Source organism: Oncorhynchus clarkii, chromosome 7 (genome assembly GCF_045791955.1).
Source record: "Oncorhynchus clarkii lewisi isolate Uvic-CL-2024 chromosome 7, UVic_Ocla_1.0, whole genome shotgun sequence".
NCBI classification, from domain to species: Eukaryota; Metazoa; Chordata; class Actinopteri; order Salmoniformes; family Salmonidae; genus Oncorhynchus; species Oncorhynchus clarkii.
This window is the reverse complement of record NC_092153.1, coordinates 14428519-14445350: the sequence shown is the minus strand read 5'-3', so window position 1 is coordinate 14445350 and position 16832 is coordinate 14428519. Positions and strand designations below refer to the sequence as shown.

The 16832-nt window shown below is 40.7% G+C and overlaps 1 protein-coding gene across 2 annotated transcripts; it reads right to left on the bottom strand.

Annotated features, from left to right (window-relative positions):
* Positions 1-1132: 1132 nt before the first annotated feature.
* LOC139414101 (POU domain, class 3, transcription factor 3-B) lies at positions 1133-4261 on the bottom strand. 2 transcript variants are annotated; one of them, XM_071161982.1, is made up of 3 exons: positions 2447-4261; positions 2041-2133; positions 1133-1873 (listed from the first exon to the last, which is right to left on the bottom strand). In XM_071161982.1, exons 1-3 carry the CDS (start codon positions 3668-3670, stop codon positions 1784-1786), a joined length of 1407 nt encoding a protein of 468 aa, XP_071018083.1. In that variant the 5' UTR covers positions 3671-4261; the 3' UTR covers positions 1133-1783. The 2 variants fall into 2 exon arrangements, with proteins under 2 accessions (XP_071018083.1, XP_071018082.1); XM_071161981.1 differs by having other exon boundaries at positions 1133-2133.
* Between the last annotated feature and the right edge of the window lie 12571 nt (positions 4262-16832).

Below are 16832 nucleotides of genomic sequence, written 5' to 3'. Positions count from 1 at the left end.
GATGTATGTTGAATTTAAATCATCTCAAAAGGATGTTTACAATAATGGGAATTCGGAAGCATTAGGTTATAGTCACTGAAAAACGAGTTGTCCATGCACCCTGCGCCATCCCATACACCATAGGCCTATAAGGAAAACCTAAACAGTGTAGAATACAGTCATCATTTTGCAACTAAAAAGTAGAATATCCCATGCCAAAACCCTAATCACGTAATGACAACAGTGGATGGTATACAGTGTGTTCACATATGCGCATGCATGTGTGTGTCGGGATGAAGAATCTTGACCTTATGTGCATATTTGCAAAATAACAATACTGTTTCTCAAAACATAAATCAGGCCCATGATATAACTTTCACTCTGAATGTATGAATACACTGGCTCATGAAAAATATAACACTAAAATATATAGACTATACTGCTTTGAATCGAATCGTCTTACTCCTATACTGACGTAAGGCGAATGATTAAATATTTTACAAACAATATCAGTAGCAACATCTACCTTTATGTTTGTCTGTAAAACATGACGCACAGCTCCGGTGAGATAGGCCTACAGCATTAACCAGAGCTATGGAATAAGATCGGCAAGATCCCCCATATTGGGCCTACTGAGGAAGTGTCACGCGGTGGATGTAAACAAACGCATAGATCCCACTTTGAGTGACTAGTCGTCTACGGACTAATATAGGGCTAGATGATGCGAATGCTACATAATCAATAAAGTTATCTGATGCTGCTATGATGAAAGGTGGAGAAGAGAATTAGTTAAAGATAAATATGAATTGTGAATAAATCAAATATAGCCCGGTGAAATGGTCAAATATAATTCCCTATGGGGCTCCAATAACATTGACAGTGGAGATGCACAGAGGTTCAGCGTTCGATATAACATAGGCCTATTTTTCCTAAATTATAGTATTTTTTGTAAACTTGTGTTATGCAAATCTGTGACAAAAGTAGTTGGAACAAGGAACAATCGGCAATTTCTCTGCGTTAACCTTTCTCACATTAAATAATATCACGAATGCATGCCTTGTTTCATAAACAAACGTAGCTAAATATTAAATTCAAATATAAATCTCAAAACACACAATGACGTAATTTCATTCTAACAAATTTATTGGTCTCAATCAGCTCGTAAGGAATCACTACTGAAATTAAATTACAATCAAATTATCACATCAAAATATACCCTTATTACCTAACAACTGTCAATGTCAGCTTATGTTGATTTGTGCTTCTTTTAGAAACGAGATACAAAAATTAAACAAAACAAATGAAGTCAACAATGAAAACAGGAAAGCAAAACATCTTACACAAAGTTCTGGGGGAAAATAAATTACCGTTTGGAATAATTGATATGTATTCCGAATAGAATATTAAAACAAGTCATTTTGATGAAAAATATAAAGTAAATAAGTCAGATCAGCATCTGATCTAATGAATCTATATTGCCGGCTTTACAGAGTCTGTTGTTTATTAAAACCTACCAAAGAATACTGCTTAGAAATGGCAGCATGTATAGTTACATCCACAGCACCCATTCAGTCACACTTGGCAACGGAGAGGAGAAGAATTTCAAATAAGTGCAGCTGAAGATAGTCTTTTCAAATGTCTATTTCTATTTCTTCATTCACGGTGTTCAAGTCCCATGAAAAAAAATCCCATTTGAAAAAAAGAGGTGATCTTTTAGATCAGATGGCGGGGACAGTCCTGGTGAGTTTATATTTTATCATTAGGCGTGGAGGGCCTCAAAATCCTAATTCCTCTTTGTGAAAATTTAAACCATGCAGTCCTCCCCGCAAAAAATATGTTGGAAGCTTCGTGGATGCCACTCTTCTTCGTATTGATGCTGTTGCAGTTTTTGTTCCTTTGTTAAAGTAGGGGTTTAAAATGTCCCATTTTAAAATATACAAATGCCTGCCTCTTTTGTCTTTCGCAAATCAGATACAGGGTACAGGGGGAATCTTTTTAAAATTCTAATAGGACTACTTGCTTTGAAATTTCCAGTTGGTGTTGTTAATGCGCCAAAATTACCTGATGGAACGAACTTGTAGTCACCCTCTGGTCGGTCGGTTCACTCGGCCCAGTTAAACTTGCATCTTTTAAGTAATCTACTAAAAAATGTCCCTGAAAGAAAGAGCAGAAGGAACCTTTTAGGTTAAGACATTTCAGGGCTTGGAAGAAGGTTATCGGTGCGTTTTGGGGTTGGGTGGAAAAGGGGGGTTTGTTTTGTTCTGGTGAAAAATATATAACACATTTGCAGTCTTATTCCTATTCCATCACAATCACAGTATCAAAAATGTTTTGGCTATCTTGACGATAGTCTGTGTTTTATCAGTTTTAATTTTATATAAAATATTTTTTAGTCTTGTGTTCTGCTCTATGTCTCACTGAACATTCGTTTGCAGTCCATGGAGGGGGGCGGTGTATCTGCACTCACATTGCCGACCTGCGAGTACACATCCTCCGGCGTCTGTGGCACTCCTGGGGGCGTCATCCTTTTTTCCTTCTGTCTCCTATTGCAAAACCACACTCTAACCACTTCTTTCTCCAGCTGCAAGTTGTCCGCTAGTGAGGTTATCTCTTGGGCCGAGGGTTTGGGGCATTTCAGGAAGTGGCTCTCCAAAGCTCCCTTCACGCTTACTTCGATGGACGTGCGCTTCTTTCGCTTCCTACCTTGTGCCGCTATCTTGTCGATGCTGGTCGGGCTGCCAGTGGTAGAATCCGCCTCCTCCAGCCATTTGTTTAGCAATGGCTTCAGCTTGCACATGTTTTTGAAGCTGAGCTGGAGAGCTTCAAACCGACAAATGGTAGTCTGAGAGAAGACGTTCCCGTACAGGGTGCCCAGGGCCAAGCCCACGTCCGCCTGCGTAAAGCCTAGTTTGATCCGGCGCTGTTTGAACTGCTTGGCGAACTGCTCCAAGTCGTCCGAGGTCGGTGTGTCCTCGTCGGAGTGCTGGTCGTGGCTGTTCACCCCTCCGTGGTGTTGCTGCTGGTGATGCGGATGCTGGTGGTGATGGTGGTGATGGTGGCTGCCGTGGTCCAGCTCTGGGGTGTCCCCCCTTACCAGACCCGGGTGCACCAGGCTCTGGCTCCCTGGTTGACTGAGCATTCCATTCACCGTGAAGCCCCCGGGGTTGGAGTAGATCAGCGACTGCTGCTGCTGCTGTCCCCCTGATATCGAGTTGAGGTGAGCCGCAGTTGTGCTCCCCCAAGCCCCTGCGTGAGTCTGATGAGGACCTAAGTGTGGGGGCCTGTGGTGCAACGCGGTGCCCGTGTGTAGATCATCCCTGCCCGAGTTATTTTTCACGTCCTGCTGCTGAGGGCTGCCTGTCATACCGACGGGACTCGACGACCAATGCGAGCCGGCTTCGGCTGCTGCTACAGCGGCTGCAGCTGCCGCAGCGGCGGCGTGCGGCAGGGATGTCACCCACTGATGAGCATGGCTCAACATATGTCCTCCGTTGCTCGCTGCCATAGCTCCCTGCATGAAGTCACTCTGTACCATCTTTACTGTGGGGTCTCCCCTGTACCCACCAGACACCGAGGTAACCGCAGCACTGCCCGGCTGCATACCACCGCCTACAGAGTCAGAATGCACGATCGAGCCGGACGAGAGGATACTATTACTGGACAGATAGGGGTTGGAAGCCGCGGTGGCCATTCCGTTAACCCTTATGAATATGTTTGTTGATTACCCCCCTCCCTTTTTCAGTTACTTTTTTCGAGCAGGCAAATTGTATCTCATGAATTATTCAAACTTTAAAAGTCTGGGTTGAATTTTGGCAAATACCATTGACTTGTTCTGCAAACGCCAGAAGAATAAAAAGGGTAGCAAAAATGAATTAAAATCCGTATTTGTTGTGTTTAGCGCATTTATGTATTTCAAATAGAAATGGATAAAATAGCGATGAATAAAAATCCAGGTTCTCAAAAGCAGTTTGAAACCATGTGCAGTCCGTCAATAAAGTTTTGTCGTATTTAGAACGTCTGAGAGTTCAAATTAAAATACACAGAAAAAAGATATTTGCCCCAACAAACTTCTAGTGGTCGAAGAAATTTATCAATTTCTCCACGAAATACAAAGTCCGCGTTTTATGTTCCTATTGCGGGGGAGAAAAACACAAGCACTGGCTCCTTGGTTCTTTTGAAATTTAGCCGCTGAGATTTCTCCCTTGTTGCTTTATTCTTTTCTTTCGCTGTTCCTTTTATAGTACTGTAGAGTCTTTCTCTTTGTTCTGTTTTGATGTGTATAAACCTGCCAAACCGCTAACTCCCGCTGAAGTACAATTCAGTATTACAGTGCACGGCGATGGTTGCAAGCCTCTTCTCCCATTCGCTTGTTCGGTCTCTCTCTCTCTCTCCCTCTCTTTCTCTTTCTGACAGTTCGCTACGTCCCTCCCTCAAAGCTCGAGGACACACGAATGTTTACCCTGTGCCAAGCGTGCGCACATCGTCCACGTCTCGCCCCCTTCAAATACGAGGAAGTCGAGTGCAAGACTCCCGTTGATTGGATACCCGGGGTATGATTGACAGGTCTTGCCAGCCTCGCTTGAGGCGCGTAAACCTCCTTCCGGCCGTTGCAATTGGCTGGTTTTTAATTCAATCCAAATAAATAAATAAATGAGCAAATTAATACAAAATATAGGAATAAAATAAACAAAAAAATATCTGATGAATGTATTCGTGAGCAATATGGAGCTATACATGAATTATTGTTTATGTGGGTTCTAAACATATTATAACTTTCATATAAATCAGAATAGATTCAACCTTGTTAAAAACCAGAAAGTGTTTTAAAACTGTTATTGGTGGAAATAGATCTAATGATATATTGGATTTATCTCCATAAAATATGTTTATTTTAGCCTAATATGCATAACAGCGATCACCTAAAATAAACTATTGTAATAGGCTTGGTGGAGATGGGAACCTTTTGTACATTTTGGATGTTGGTGGAGGCCTACAACTGTCATTGTCAATGTGCTGTAGGACAGTAATGCACTTAGTACCTTCACATAACCAGACCATTTATTGTGTGCCCTTGAGAATGTTTTGAACAATATGACTAGTTGTGTGAGGCCATTTCTGTGCCATTTATCCTTAAAACACCATCATATTCAATAGTCCTCACGTCTTGCTTGATGGCTGGGCTTTGGTTCCTCGGAAGTTAATGGACAAAGGTTGTGGGGATGCTTCCATGCGGAAACAGAACGCATAGGCAACCTCACTGAACCACAGGGAAAGAGAAAGTAGCAACCAAAACAAGGGTAAATTGAGCAGCCCTTGGGGGATTTGCAGGGGGAAAAGTCTGCCTTTTAAATCTGAATACTACAACCAGCTAGTCTACGTTTGGGCCCTATAAAATTAACCTTTTTTCTTTAGATCACTCCATAACACAGAAATGAATGAGCCTGTGTAAAGTGGACCCCCTAAGCATATGGATTCGCCCAGCAGTGTTAATGAATAAATACCATATATAATATATTGCATCCACTGGCTGAGACGCAGTCACTTTCACGTGGAGCACTAGCAAGGACGCACCGGATTTCAGAGCTACTGCTTTCTTACAGTGTTGGCTACTGTAGAGCAGCTATTGCCAGTATTATTGGCTATTCTTAAAGTTTAGGATAAACCATAATACTGAACCATGACCTTATTTTCGAGATAGGGCTAGAAAGCGGGAAAAAGTATTACAATGATCCTAACCATCTCATGTTGTTTCCTAATAAAACCCACCGTGCCAAAGACTGAGCAGAGATTTTATTGCATATGAGCAAAGATAATAGACTGGTGTAGTTTAGCACATAGTGGATGCCAGAGTTCCTTCATTCCCAGTAGATTTCATTTGGACCCGGCTCAAAACCGAGGAAGCCTCGTGGAGTTGTTTACATTGAATACAGGATAGGGCCGGTGCCATGGGGCCGTCCTTTTATTAATATACAGTGAGGATATCTGTCTAAATTACTGCTATACATTTCAGGTTGCACACTTTCAAAGGGCGGCAATCGCGGCGGTGAGAAACGTGACACCGGGTAATGGGAAAGAAAAAAAATCACTTCCAAAAGATCACCGAAAATAGTAAAAAAAATACATTTCTTAAAAAAATGTCCCTTAGTTCAATGCATGCCGCTAAATTCAATCTCTGTGAAATATGGTGTGCTTATTATTTATTTGTTTATTTTATAAGGTCCCCAAGTTCCCTGCTGGGGAGTTCATTTGTTTTGTATGCAAAAAAGAAAGGGGAAAAAAATCCCCAAGTATAACAAGAGACGAACAGTTAGTGCTGATTTTCATTTGCATAAATTTTCATATATTTTAGTGAAAATAATAGCGGAGCCGAGGAGTGCTCTGCTCAGTTGAGGCAGAGGAAAGAAAATCTTAGGGAGCACCGACTCGAAGGAATGGAGATGGCCATTAATAGATTACAAATATACATGTAAAGCATTTTTCGACTATTCTTGGATATAAGGTAAGTCAAATAATATTTGAATTTCCTATACTATCCATACTGGAAGATAAAGCAATGTAATGTGAACTAGCCTATACTATACTAAACGTATAGCTTTACGAATTTCTAAACACGTATTTTAACGCATTTGATGTCATTTTAGCCCATATGTTATGTCACACTGCCGACATAAACATTTCCCACCTCTAACTCGCATAAAAAACATATATGTTGTTTTTCCCTTTTTGAAACAAAAAATCAATACATGCTTTGTGTTGGCTTTCGCTCCCATGCCTCGCTTTTATAAATAGTGAGCAGACGGTTAAGCTGTGCTGTTTTGTAGTGAATGTCCACTGGAGAAAGTGCAATCAATCAAATTTAAGCAGGATACCCCTTGGTTGAATTCTCTGGAGGATTCGCATAGGAACCAGTGAATATCAAATCGTTTACATAAATCGATCCCGTGCAGCTGTAGAAAAGTTTGTTTAAAGTTCAGCAACAATAATGACATAACCCACGACTTTAAGTTTAATCAACGGACTAGAATGCGCACGATAACTGATCGAATGAGAGGTTATAGTCTATATTTTGCTATAGGCTAAGGCTATGAGCATATAGCCTATTTGGTTCTGGCTTGCGAAATCATGAAGCTATTCCGAAAGCATATGTAGCCTATAGGCAATCCTTAAGATAACTGAAATTAAAACGATTATACTATTTGATTCAGAGATGGACAACAATATTCAGGTTTTCATAAGTCCGCCTGGAATGGTCCTCAAGCAAGTTTGCTTCGAACACAATTGCACGGACATTTTAAAACTAATACCAGTTGCATAACATGCACAATTTTTCTGACTTCATACTTTTTGTGGTCAGCGTCGAATTTCTTCACTTTCCTGCGTTTTTCTCACGGGTTAACAGTGTGTGCCCTCGCTGTTAAAGATGCCGTCTCGCGCAGCCCCGCTAAGACCGTTTGTTTCATTGATGGGGAGGCATTTCTGAACCCAGCCTTTCTGTTGTCATGGTGAGCCGAATAAAAGAGGGAACACTAGTCGCATTAAGCTATATGTTTGTGCACTGGACTCAAGATGAAAGAGCTGTTGAAGCCAATACCATCTAGCATGCCTATAGCAGAGCCAACAACTCCAACTCCCCTTCTTCTCGGCACCATGGCCATACATGTAGAACCATCTTCACATTACCAACACTGTGACTGTCACCTGTGAGCTATTGTTGCTTTAGATGGGGAAATTAAATTGAGTTCATTGTTGACTTTAGGTTAGATAAATATTATCTACCAGCAGGTGTCGCGCTTACTCATGATGGCAGGCCAGCCTTGTTGAGTAATAGTCGCATTATTGTTTTGTTGACTGCGACGCAATTTAAAAAATACAGACCTGACTTGATAGAATAGAGAAGCTGAATGACACGATATTGGACAATAAAACACAATTATAATAGGGAAGAGAAAGAAACCGACTGTATAATTAAGTAACTGGACTCCAAATGCTTAACACCAAAATATTGTGCAATTACTAATTTATTCATTTGTCGATTATATTGAATTACAATAGGCTATACACCTATGTGATGTCCTCATTGATATACATGTTTGATATTAATGTAAATATTTGAAGTATCGTGATAATGCTGGGATAGGGAACATATACCCAGTGTTTTCCTCAAGCAGTAAGCCGATGTGAAACAAAACGAAACCCACATGGCAATCTACTTTTTCCTCACGCGCTTTTCAGTGCATCACTAGAAGTTTAGAAAATAAGCAAGAACCCTCGATTACCTTATATCTCGCTGCCTGCTCCACCAATAGCTGTTGTTTCACATTATGAGTATGCTTTGAATAAACAACATGATTTTTTACATAATGGCAGAAATTAGGTTATATTTAGAAAATCCTTATATTATCTTTGAATTATCGCAAACATTATTTTAAGCCACACATAAATAAATACACACACAATCAACATGATATAGGCATAAGGGTAATGACACTCATGAACAACATTGCTTTGATGTTAATCAAGTAAAACACATTGTACTTAATATAATATCCTAATGTAGGCCTACATTCAGGACTAGGCCTAGCTATGCAAAAAAATTGGCTAATATGGGGTTATTATTTCTTATAAGCTTGATTTTGTGGGTAATATAGGCCCATAGGTTTTCAGCCAAGCATAAATTAGAATAAACAAGTATTTCAGTGTACCTCGTCGCTAATCATTGACATATAATGGAATTGTTACTGTACTCAATCAGAAACCACAACAAATAACAAATGAGAACAAGATTCTCGAGAACCTGTCTGGGGAATTAATCTCCTGTGGGTTCCATGCATGCTTGACCAGCCATTTAACTAGTCTGTATCAACCTCAGAGTATCATCTTCATCATCATCATCATCAACGTCATCATCAACATCATACACTATAGAAATAAAACCACGAGGCAATAATAATAACACCAACATAATGTAATTATTCATTATTTATAATAATACATCATGATAATGACAACAATAGGTTAATAATGATGCTAATGACAATAATGCGGCTACTTCTATTGATGACCTATATCTGTTTTCACTACTGGCTTACGTTCATCACCAAATTCGAAGATATTAGACTGTACAAATTCTCATAGGCCATTTGCGTATAAACTAGACCCATGTTTTGGTGCATTTGCATTTATTTGACCAATGTTTTTAGAGAGGACAGCATATTCTCCATTTCGGTTGGCACATCTCATCCTCTGAGACAACACTTTTACCTTTGAATTAAGGACATTTAATTGCCGACGTCACGAGCTTTCTGTCCAATCCATGCTTTCTGTTAGAAGTAGAAGCCTTGTCCATGCACAGTAAGTGTACATAAGAAGAAAAAAACAACGGCAAGTGGCAATTAAAATCATATGGCCGTCTATTACGGTCAACAATGTACTGGTACAATGGTCATTTTAATTAAAGGCCTCCTTAAGGTATACATCATGTATTTGCTTCACTTTGTCCATGCACTGACTAATCAGAAAATACGTTACCGTCGTTTAGTGTTCGTGTCAAGACTAATGTTGATTTAAAGCTAAATCCAACATGGAGTAGGCCAGGCCTAGCACTTTAATGATAATACATCCAGTTAATTAAACCAGGTGCACAGTGAATAACAGCAAGCAGATACAAATATTCTCAATTTGCGACATGGTTGCATTATAGGCAATTAAAACACAATTTGAAGCCTCAAAGTAAACTACACAGGGAATCTATTTCAATTAATAGGTACCTATTATGTACTTATTATGACTGTGATATGTGGTTGTCTCACCTCCCTTAAGATGAATGCAGTATAAGGATAATAACCTCTAATAAATGACTTAAATGTACAACGTAAAGTGTAGTTATTGTATTCTGATTGTATCTGTTCCCTGTGCATTCCTGACCTGTACAGTGCACCTCTCCTCTCAGCCTGGTGTTTAGAGGGATTGGCTTGGTCTTCTTCCATGGATCTGTGATGTGCCCTCCCTCCCTCCCTCCCTCCCTCCCTCCCTCCCTCCCTCCCTCCCTCCCTCATTATTCATCAATATATCAGCTTATTACTGATTGTGTCTTGTGGATCGGAAATCAATGTAAATGTCATAATTTGCTTTAAATGGATGTCTAGGTAGCTTCCCAGGGAGAATATTAGAGAATACTGTATACAGCATTTATGGTGGCTTGTCTAGTCATCAATTAATTATTCAATGAGAGGGTTTGTTTGTATCATCCTATAATGGCTGTGCTTTTGTTTTCCACTCTAGAGTTGGCCAGTGAGATTGCTGTATTGATCAGCGATAGCAGCAGCATTTTGACATCACCGAAGTGTGTAGTTATAGTATGAAATATTGATTGTGTATCTATTCGACGTGATTGGCCCAGACGTGTCGGTATGGAAAAGGGAACCTTCACATATTTCCAGGGTGATATTTGATCATTTCAAGTGCAGTTGGGGATACTCACCAACTAGAGCTGGCGGTAGTAGGTAAACGGTTATACACAAGTTGACTTCATGAGGTCTTGAATGTATACCACAGGATAGGGCTGCCTGGAGAAGGATGGGTTTGGTATGGGGTCTGGTCTGGTCTCTGAACGCATTCAGGCAGGTGTTGGAGCCTACAAAGCCCTCTAGACTGGAGATTGACAGAGGGATGGATAGGATAAAGTGTTACTCTCAGAAGATGGGAAAGAGGGGTGTGTGGGACACACACACACAAGGCAGACACACACACACACACGCAAGCATGGATGCACGCACACACACACACACACACACACACACACACACACACACACACACACACACACACACACACACACACACACACACACACACACACACACACACACACACACACACAGGATTGAAGAGAGAAAGGTGTGTGTGTGTGTGTTGGAGGGCCTTTGTCTCCTAGACTCACTCCACAGAGCCCAGGGATGGAAAGAGAGCTCTCTGTCAGCACTGCCCTGGGCTCCTCACCTTCCTGCCTGCAGTCCTGCCTGATCTCTCTGACAGCACACACACGCACGCACGCACGCACACACACACACACACACACACACACACACACACGATCTCCCTGACAGTACTCGCAGGTCAACAAGGATAACACACTGAAACATCCAGACCTTCAGACGCCCACCAATGTTGATGCTAAGCTGCATTCCACAAGCCAAAATTCACTGGAATATATTGTGTAGGCAATAAGTATACAAATCTTCTGTTGTTTGCATTCTATTAGACGGCATTATGCATGCTAATCAAGACTGATATCATATTATTAACTTCAGTAATTAATAAATAAACCAACTAATTCCACATGAAGTCAAATCCCTTTAAAGTGAAGGCAGGAGAAAGCGTGAGAGAGTACTGCCAGTTGCAGCAGACTGCTACAGTATGTCATGTTGCCATGCGAGTTCAGATTCAGATTTGCCATAGTGGCGGCTTTGTTTTTGTTTGTCAAACAGGAACGTTCCCTCAGGAGAGGGGTTTGTGACACCTCTCTGCCCGCCCAGGATTGCATTAATCAAACTCTTTATTTCCCTGGGGGATGCCGCCACAAATCACTCCTAAATCCCAATCAAATTGGATAACGGAGGAACTGAGTACTATAAGTCACCCCTCTGTCTCTTGCTCATTCTGCCAACTTAATGGATCTAGTTGTAACTTTGTGGAACTGTGTGGATGGGGTTTTACAAAGCTACGTACAGCCGAGGTAGGAAGCTGCTTTGAAATGCCCCAAACAACATAATTGGATTGAGTCGTGTTCCTCGATCTTTTAGAGACATACAAACACAAAACTATCAGAACGCAGTGGACGGTTCGCTCAGGATAGAGTTGTACAGATGCACCCATGCAATTTCTTGTCTGTTGTGCGTCTGTCCATGTGGAATAGAGCTATAAGTCCAGGACATGTCTGTGATGTGAGCTGTACTGGGCCTACGATAGAGACACGTCTAGCTGGCATGTGGGCTCAAGACTCATGTAGATTCGGACCCCTAATGGTATTCCTTTCAAAACTAAGCAAACGTTGCAATACCACAAGGAGGCAAAAATATAAACGACATCTCTTCACAATTTGGCTAATGACGACTGTCTTATAAATCAGAGAATGTCTCCAGGAAGAACTTGGCACAGTAATAAATACTCCCCCCAATATGCTGCCTATTAAAGGTAATACAAATAAAATAACAGAGATGTCATTTTTCTTATGTGTTGTTGTGGCGCGCCATGGCACAGTTTCAGTGTTTGATATTCATGAGGGAAATGGGGAGGAAATGTGGCCTCTCTTTATGGCGCGGCTGCATTGTAACACAAATTCAGCACTCCTGCCTTCGTTCCAATCAGGGATAAATGATGCCCTCGTTGCCGCGTCGCCAGAATGCAGTCCTGACACCACCGCATGCACACACTCACTGGTGTGCTTACACACACACACACACACACACACACACACACACACACACACACACACACACACACACACACACACACACACACACACACACACACACACACAGGGAGTGGAATGGAGGTATCAGAGGGGCTGTCTAGGCCTGGCCTCAGCCTCGTCAGCTGGGACATGGACCATACTAGCATCATATGATGCTTATCAAATTACTTTGATGCTTATCAATGACTATGGTGCTTATCAAATTACTTTGATGCTTATCAATGACTATGGTGCTTATCAAATTACTTTGATGCTTATCAATGACTATGGTGCTTATCAAATTACTTTGATGCTTATCAATGACTATGGTGCTTATCAAATTACTTTGATGCTTATCAATGACTATAATGGTTATCAAATGACTATCATGCTTATCAAATGACTGTGGTGCTAATCAAATTATGCTTATCAAATGAACTTGCAACCTTTCAGTTACTAGTCCAACGCTCTAACCACTAGGCTACCCTGCCACCCTGCCACCTTATCAAATGACTATGGCACTTATCAATGACTATGATTCTTATCAAATGGCTATGGCACTTACCAATCGCTATGATGCTTATCAAATTACTATGATGCTTATCAATGACTATGATGCTTATCAAATGGCTATGGCACTTATCAATGACTATGGTGCTTATCAAATTACTATGATGCTTATCAATGACTATGATGCTTATCAAATGGCTATGGCACTTATCTATGACTATGGTGCTTATCAAATGACTATGGTGCTTATCAAATGACTATAATGCTTATCAAATGACTATGGTGCTTATCAATGACTATGATGCTTATCAAATGACTATGGTGCTTATCAATGACTATGGTGCTTATCAAATGACTATGGTGCTTATCAATGACTTTGATGCTTATCAATGACGTTGATGCTTATCAATGACTTTGATGCTTATCAAATGACTATGGTGCTTATCAAATTACTATGATGCTTATCAATGACTATGATGCTTATCAATGACTATGATGCTTATCAAATGGCTATGGCACTTATCAAATGACTATGGTGCTTATCAAATTACTATGATTCATATCAAATGACTATGATGCTTATCAAATGACTATGGTGCTTATCAATGACTTTGATGCTTATCAAATGACTATGGTGCTTATCAAATTACTATGATGCTTATCAATGACTATGATGCTTATCAATGACTATGATGCTTATCAAATGGCTATGGTGCTTATCAAATGACTATGGTGCTTATCAAATTACTATGATTCATATCAAATGACTATAATGCTTATCAAATGACTATGGTGCTTATCAATGACTTTGATGCTTATCAATGACTTTGATGCTTATCAAATGACTATGGTGCTTATCAATGACTTTGATGCTTATCAAATGACTATGGTGCTTATCAAATGACTATGGTGCTTATCAATGACTATGGTGCTTATCAAATGACTATGGTGCTTATCAAATGACTATGGTGCTTATCAAATGACTATGGTGCTTATCAAATGACTATGGTGCTTATCAATGACTATGGTGCTTATCAAATGACTATGGTGCTTATCAATGACTATGGTGCTTATCAATGACTTTGATGCTTATCAAATGACTATGGTGCTTATCAAATGACTATGATGCTTATCAATGACTATGATGCTTATCAATGACTATGATGCTTATCAAATGGCTATGGTGCTTATCAAATGACTATGGTGCTTATCAAATTACTATGATTCATATCAAATGACTATAATGCTTATCAAATGACTATGGTGCTTATCAATGACTTTGATGCTTATCAATGACTTTGATGCTTATCAAATGACTATGGTGCTTATCAATGACTTTGATGCTTATCAAATGACTATGGTGCTTATCAATGACTATGGTGCTTATCAATGACTTTGATGCTTATCAAATGACTATAATGCTTATCAAATGACTATGATGCTTATCAATGACTTTGATGCTTATCAAATGACTATGGTGCTTATCAATGACTATGGTGCTTATCAAATGACTATGGTGCTTATCAAATGACTATGGTGCTTATCAATGACTATGGTGCTTATCAAATGACTTTGATGCTTATCAAATTACTATGGTGCTTATCAAATGACTATGGTGCTTATCAAATGAGCCGAAACTACACAGATTTAATGGGACCCTAGGCTAGATTCAGGAGTAAGCTTCATACTAATGCAATATATGAAGACATGGTGTATGTTCAGATGCTGTAGTGCCACCATATTTGCATATTATTTTGTGTTCACATTCACGAAAAGATCCTAGACTCATACCGAGTCGGGGTAGTTGATATTGTTGACTGTGCGTGATATGTGCTATTCATATGAGCTTGTGTGGTCCCGTTCTGGTGGGAAGTCTGATTCATGTGGGGATTATGTGTTGAGCTCTTATGGATCTGTCCCTGTACCTACGGAGTCAGAACCATTTGTTTCTAAATGGGTTTACATACATCTACTGTGCCTGCTTTTGCCACTCTCTCTCTCCCTCCATCCAGCCTTGAAACACACACACACACACACGCACGCACGCACGCACGCACGCACACACACACACACACACACACACACACACACACACATAGTCTTACATGCACACACATGCAGGCACTGCCTCCCTCCCTCCCGCCCCACACACACTCTCTCTCTTCCCCCCTCCCTCCCTCCCTGTCCGTGCGTGTACATTTACCAATATCACAAAAGCGTCTTTGAGAATGCTGCATGCAGGGTTGTGACCCTCTGAGCACATGACCACATTACTCAGCCCTACTGCACTGCACATCTCTGACTGCACATCTCTGACTGCACATCTCTGACTGTACATCTCAGACTGTACATCTCTGACTGTACATCTCTGACTGCACATCTCTGACTGCACATCTCTGACTCCACATCTCTGACTGTACATCTCTGACTGCACATCTCTGACTGCACATCTCTGACTCCACATCTCTGACTGCACATCTCTGACTCCACATCTCTGACTACACATCTCTGACCTCACATCTCTGGGTAGGAGAGGAGAGCTGAGTCCTTATTTCCAGGCTGGACAGTCTCTCTGCTGCTTTGACTGATGGCTTCCAGCCTGGTTGGGAACAAGTGTTACATGGAAACCTGGTTGATTTCCTATAACTCCTGCGTTTCATGTTTAGACTCCTGTGGCTCATACAACAGTATTACAGCCATGTACCTATATTACAGTGACTGCAACAACACTCAAGGACTATTTCAGGATTTCTTTATTAAGATTAAAAGTATAGGCTTTTGAGTCAAATGCTGTTTTAGCAGTATTGTAGTTTGATACTGGAGTCAGGCTAGAGAGGTAATGTTTTTTGCTTGATTTTTATAACAGGACTTACGTGGGACTAACTCTACTTCTAAGACTTCTTGGATGTTAGGTAGGCCTAATGCATCCTGAATTTAATGACATATACCCCACACCATTTACTAGATGTTAGGTAGGCCTAATGCATCCTGAATTAAATGACATATACCCCACACCATTTACTAGATGTTAGGTAGGCCTAATGTATCCTGAATTAAATGACATATACCCCACACCATTTACTGGATGTTAGGTAGGCCTCATGCATCCTGAATTAAATGACATATACCCCACACCATTTACTGGATGTTAGGTAGAGCTAATCCCAAAACAGTCTACTTCCCAGATTAGTTATTTGTTCCCTAAACCCCAGAATGTGTATGACATTAGTATATTTACATAATGTTGTATAAGTCCTCTCTCTTCTCCCAGCAGGCAGGACAGGCTTCCTCCAGTCTGCCTGTCTCTCTCTCTTACCGTGTCCTATATGTAGGCCACTAAATATGCAGATACATTACTGCAGGCTGGGAAATGTATTCTCAAAGCAAGAATAAAAAAGCTTTATTTTTGGAGTGCTTGAGCCGCTCACGTAGTAAAACATTCTGTTGACCTCGGCTGTGTTACTGTTTAACCAAGCACTGCTCTGATGCTATTCCTGGACTGGACTATATCCCCCCCCCCCCCCCCCCCCCACACACACACACACACTAACCTGCTATTGTTGTTTCTGAAATACCTGCCAAATGGGGACGCTATTTGTGTATAAGACGCAAGGGGAAATATGTCTGTTGAGTTTGTATTCTATGATGTATGCAACATTACAAAGTCAATCTGGCCAGACAACCACCGTGTCTTAGCCAAGAATAACACACTCTGAGCAATTCAGGTTTCCACAAACAGCCAATACATTAACATAGTTTAATACTTTAGCTTAGCACGGTTTGTGGAGAGATGCTATCGTAACCTACTGAACCTACTGGGGTGTTGCTGAACGCTTGAATAAATGGACTTATTTTATTTTGAAAATATTTCCCATTTAAAGATGTGCTGCTTC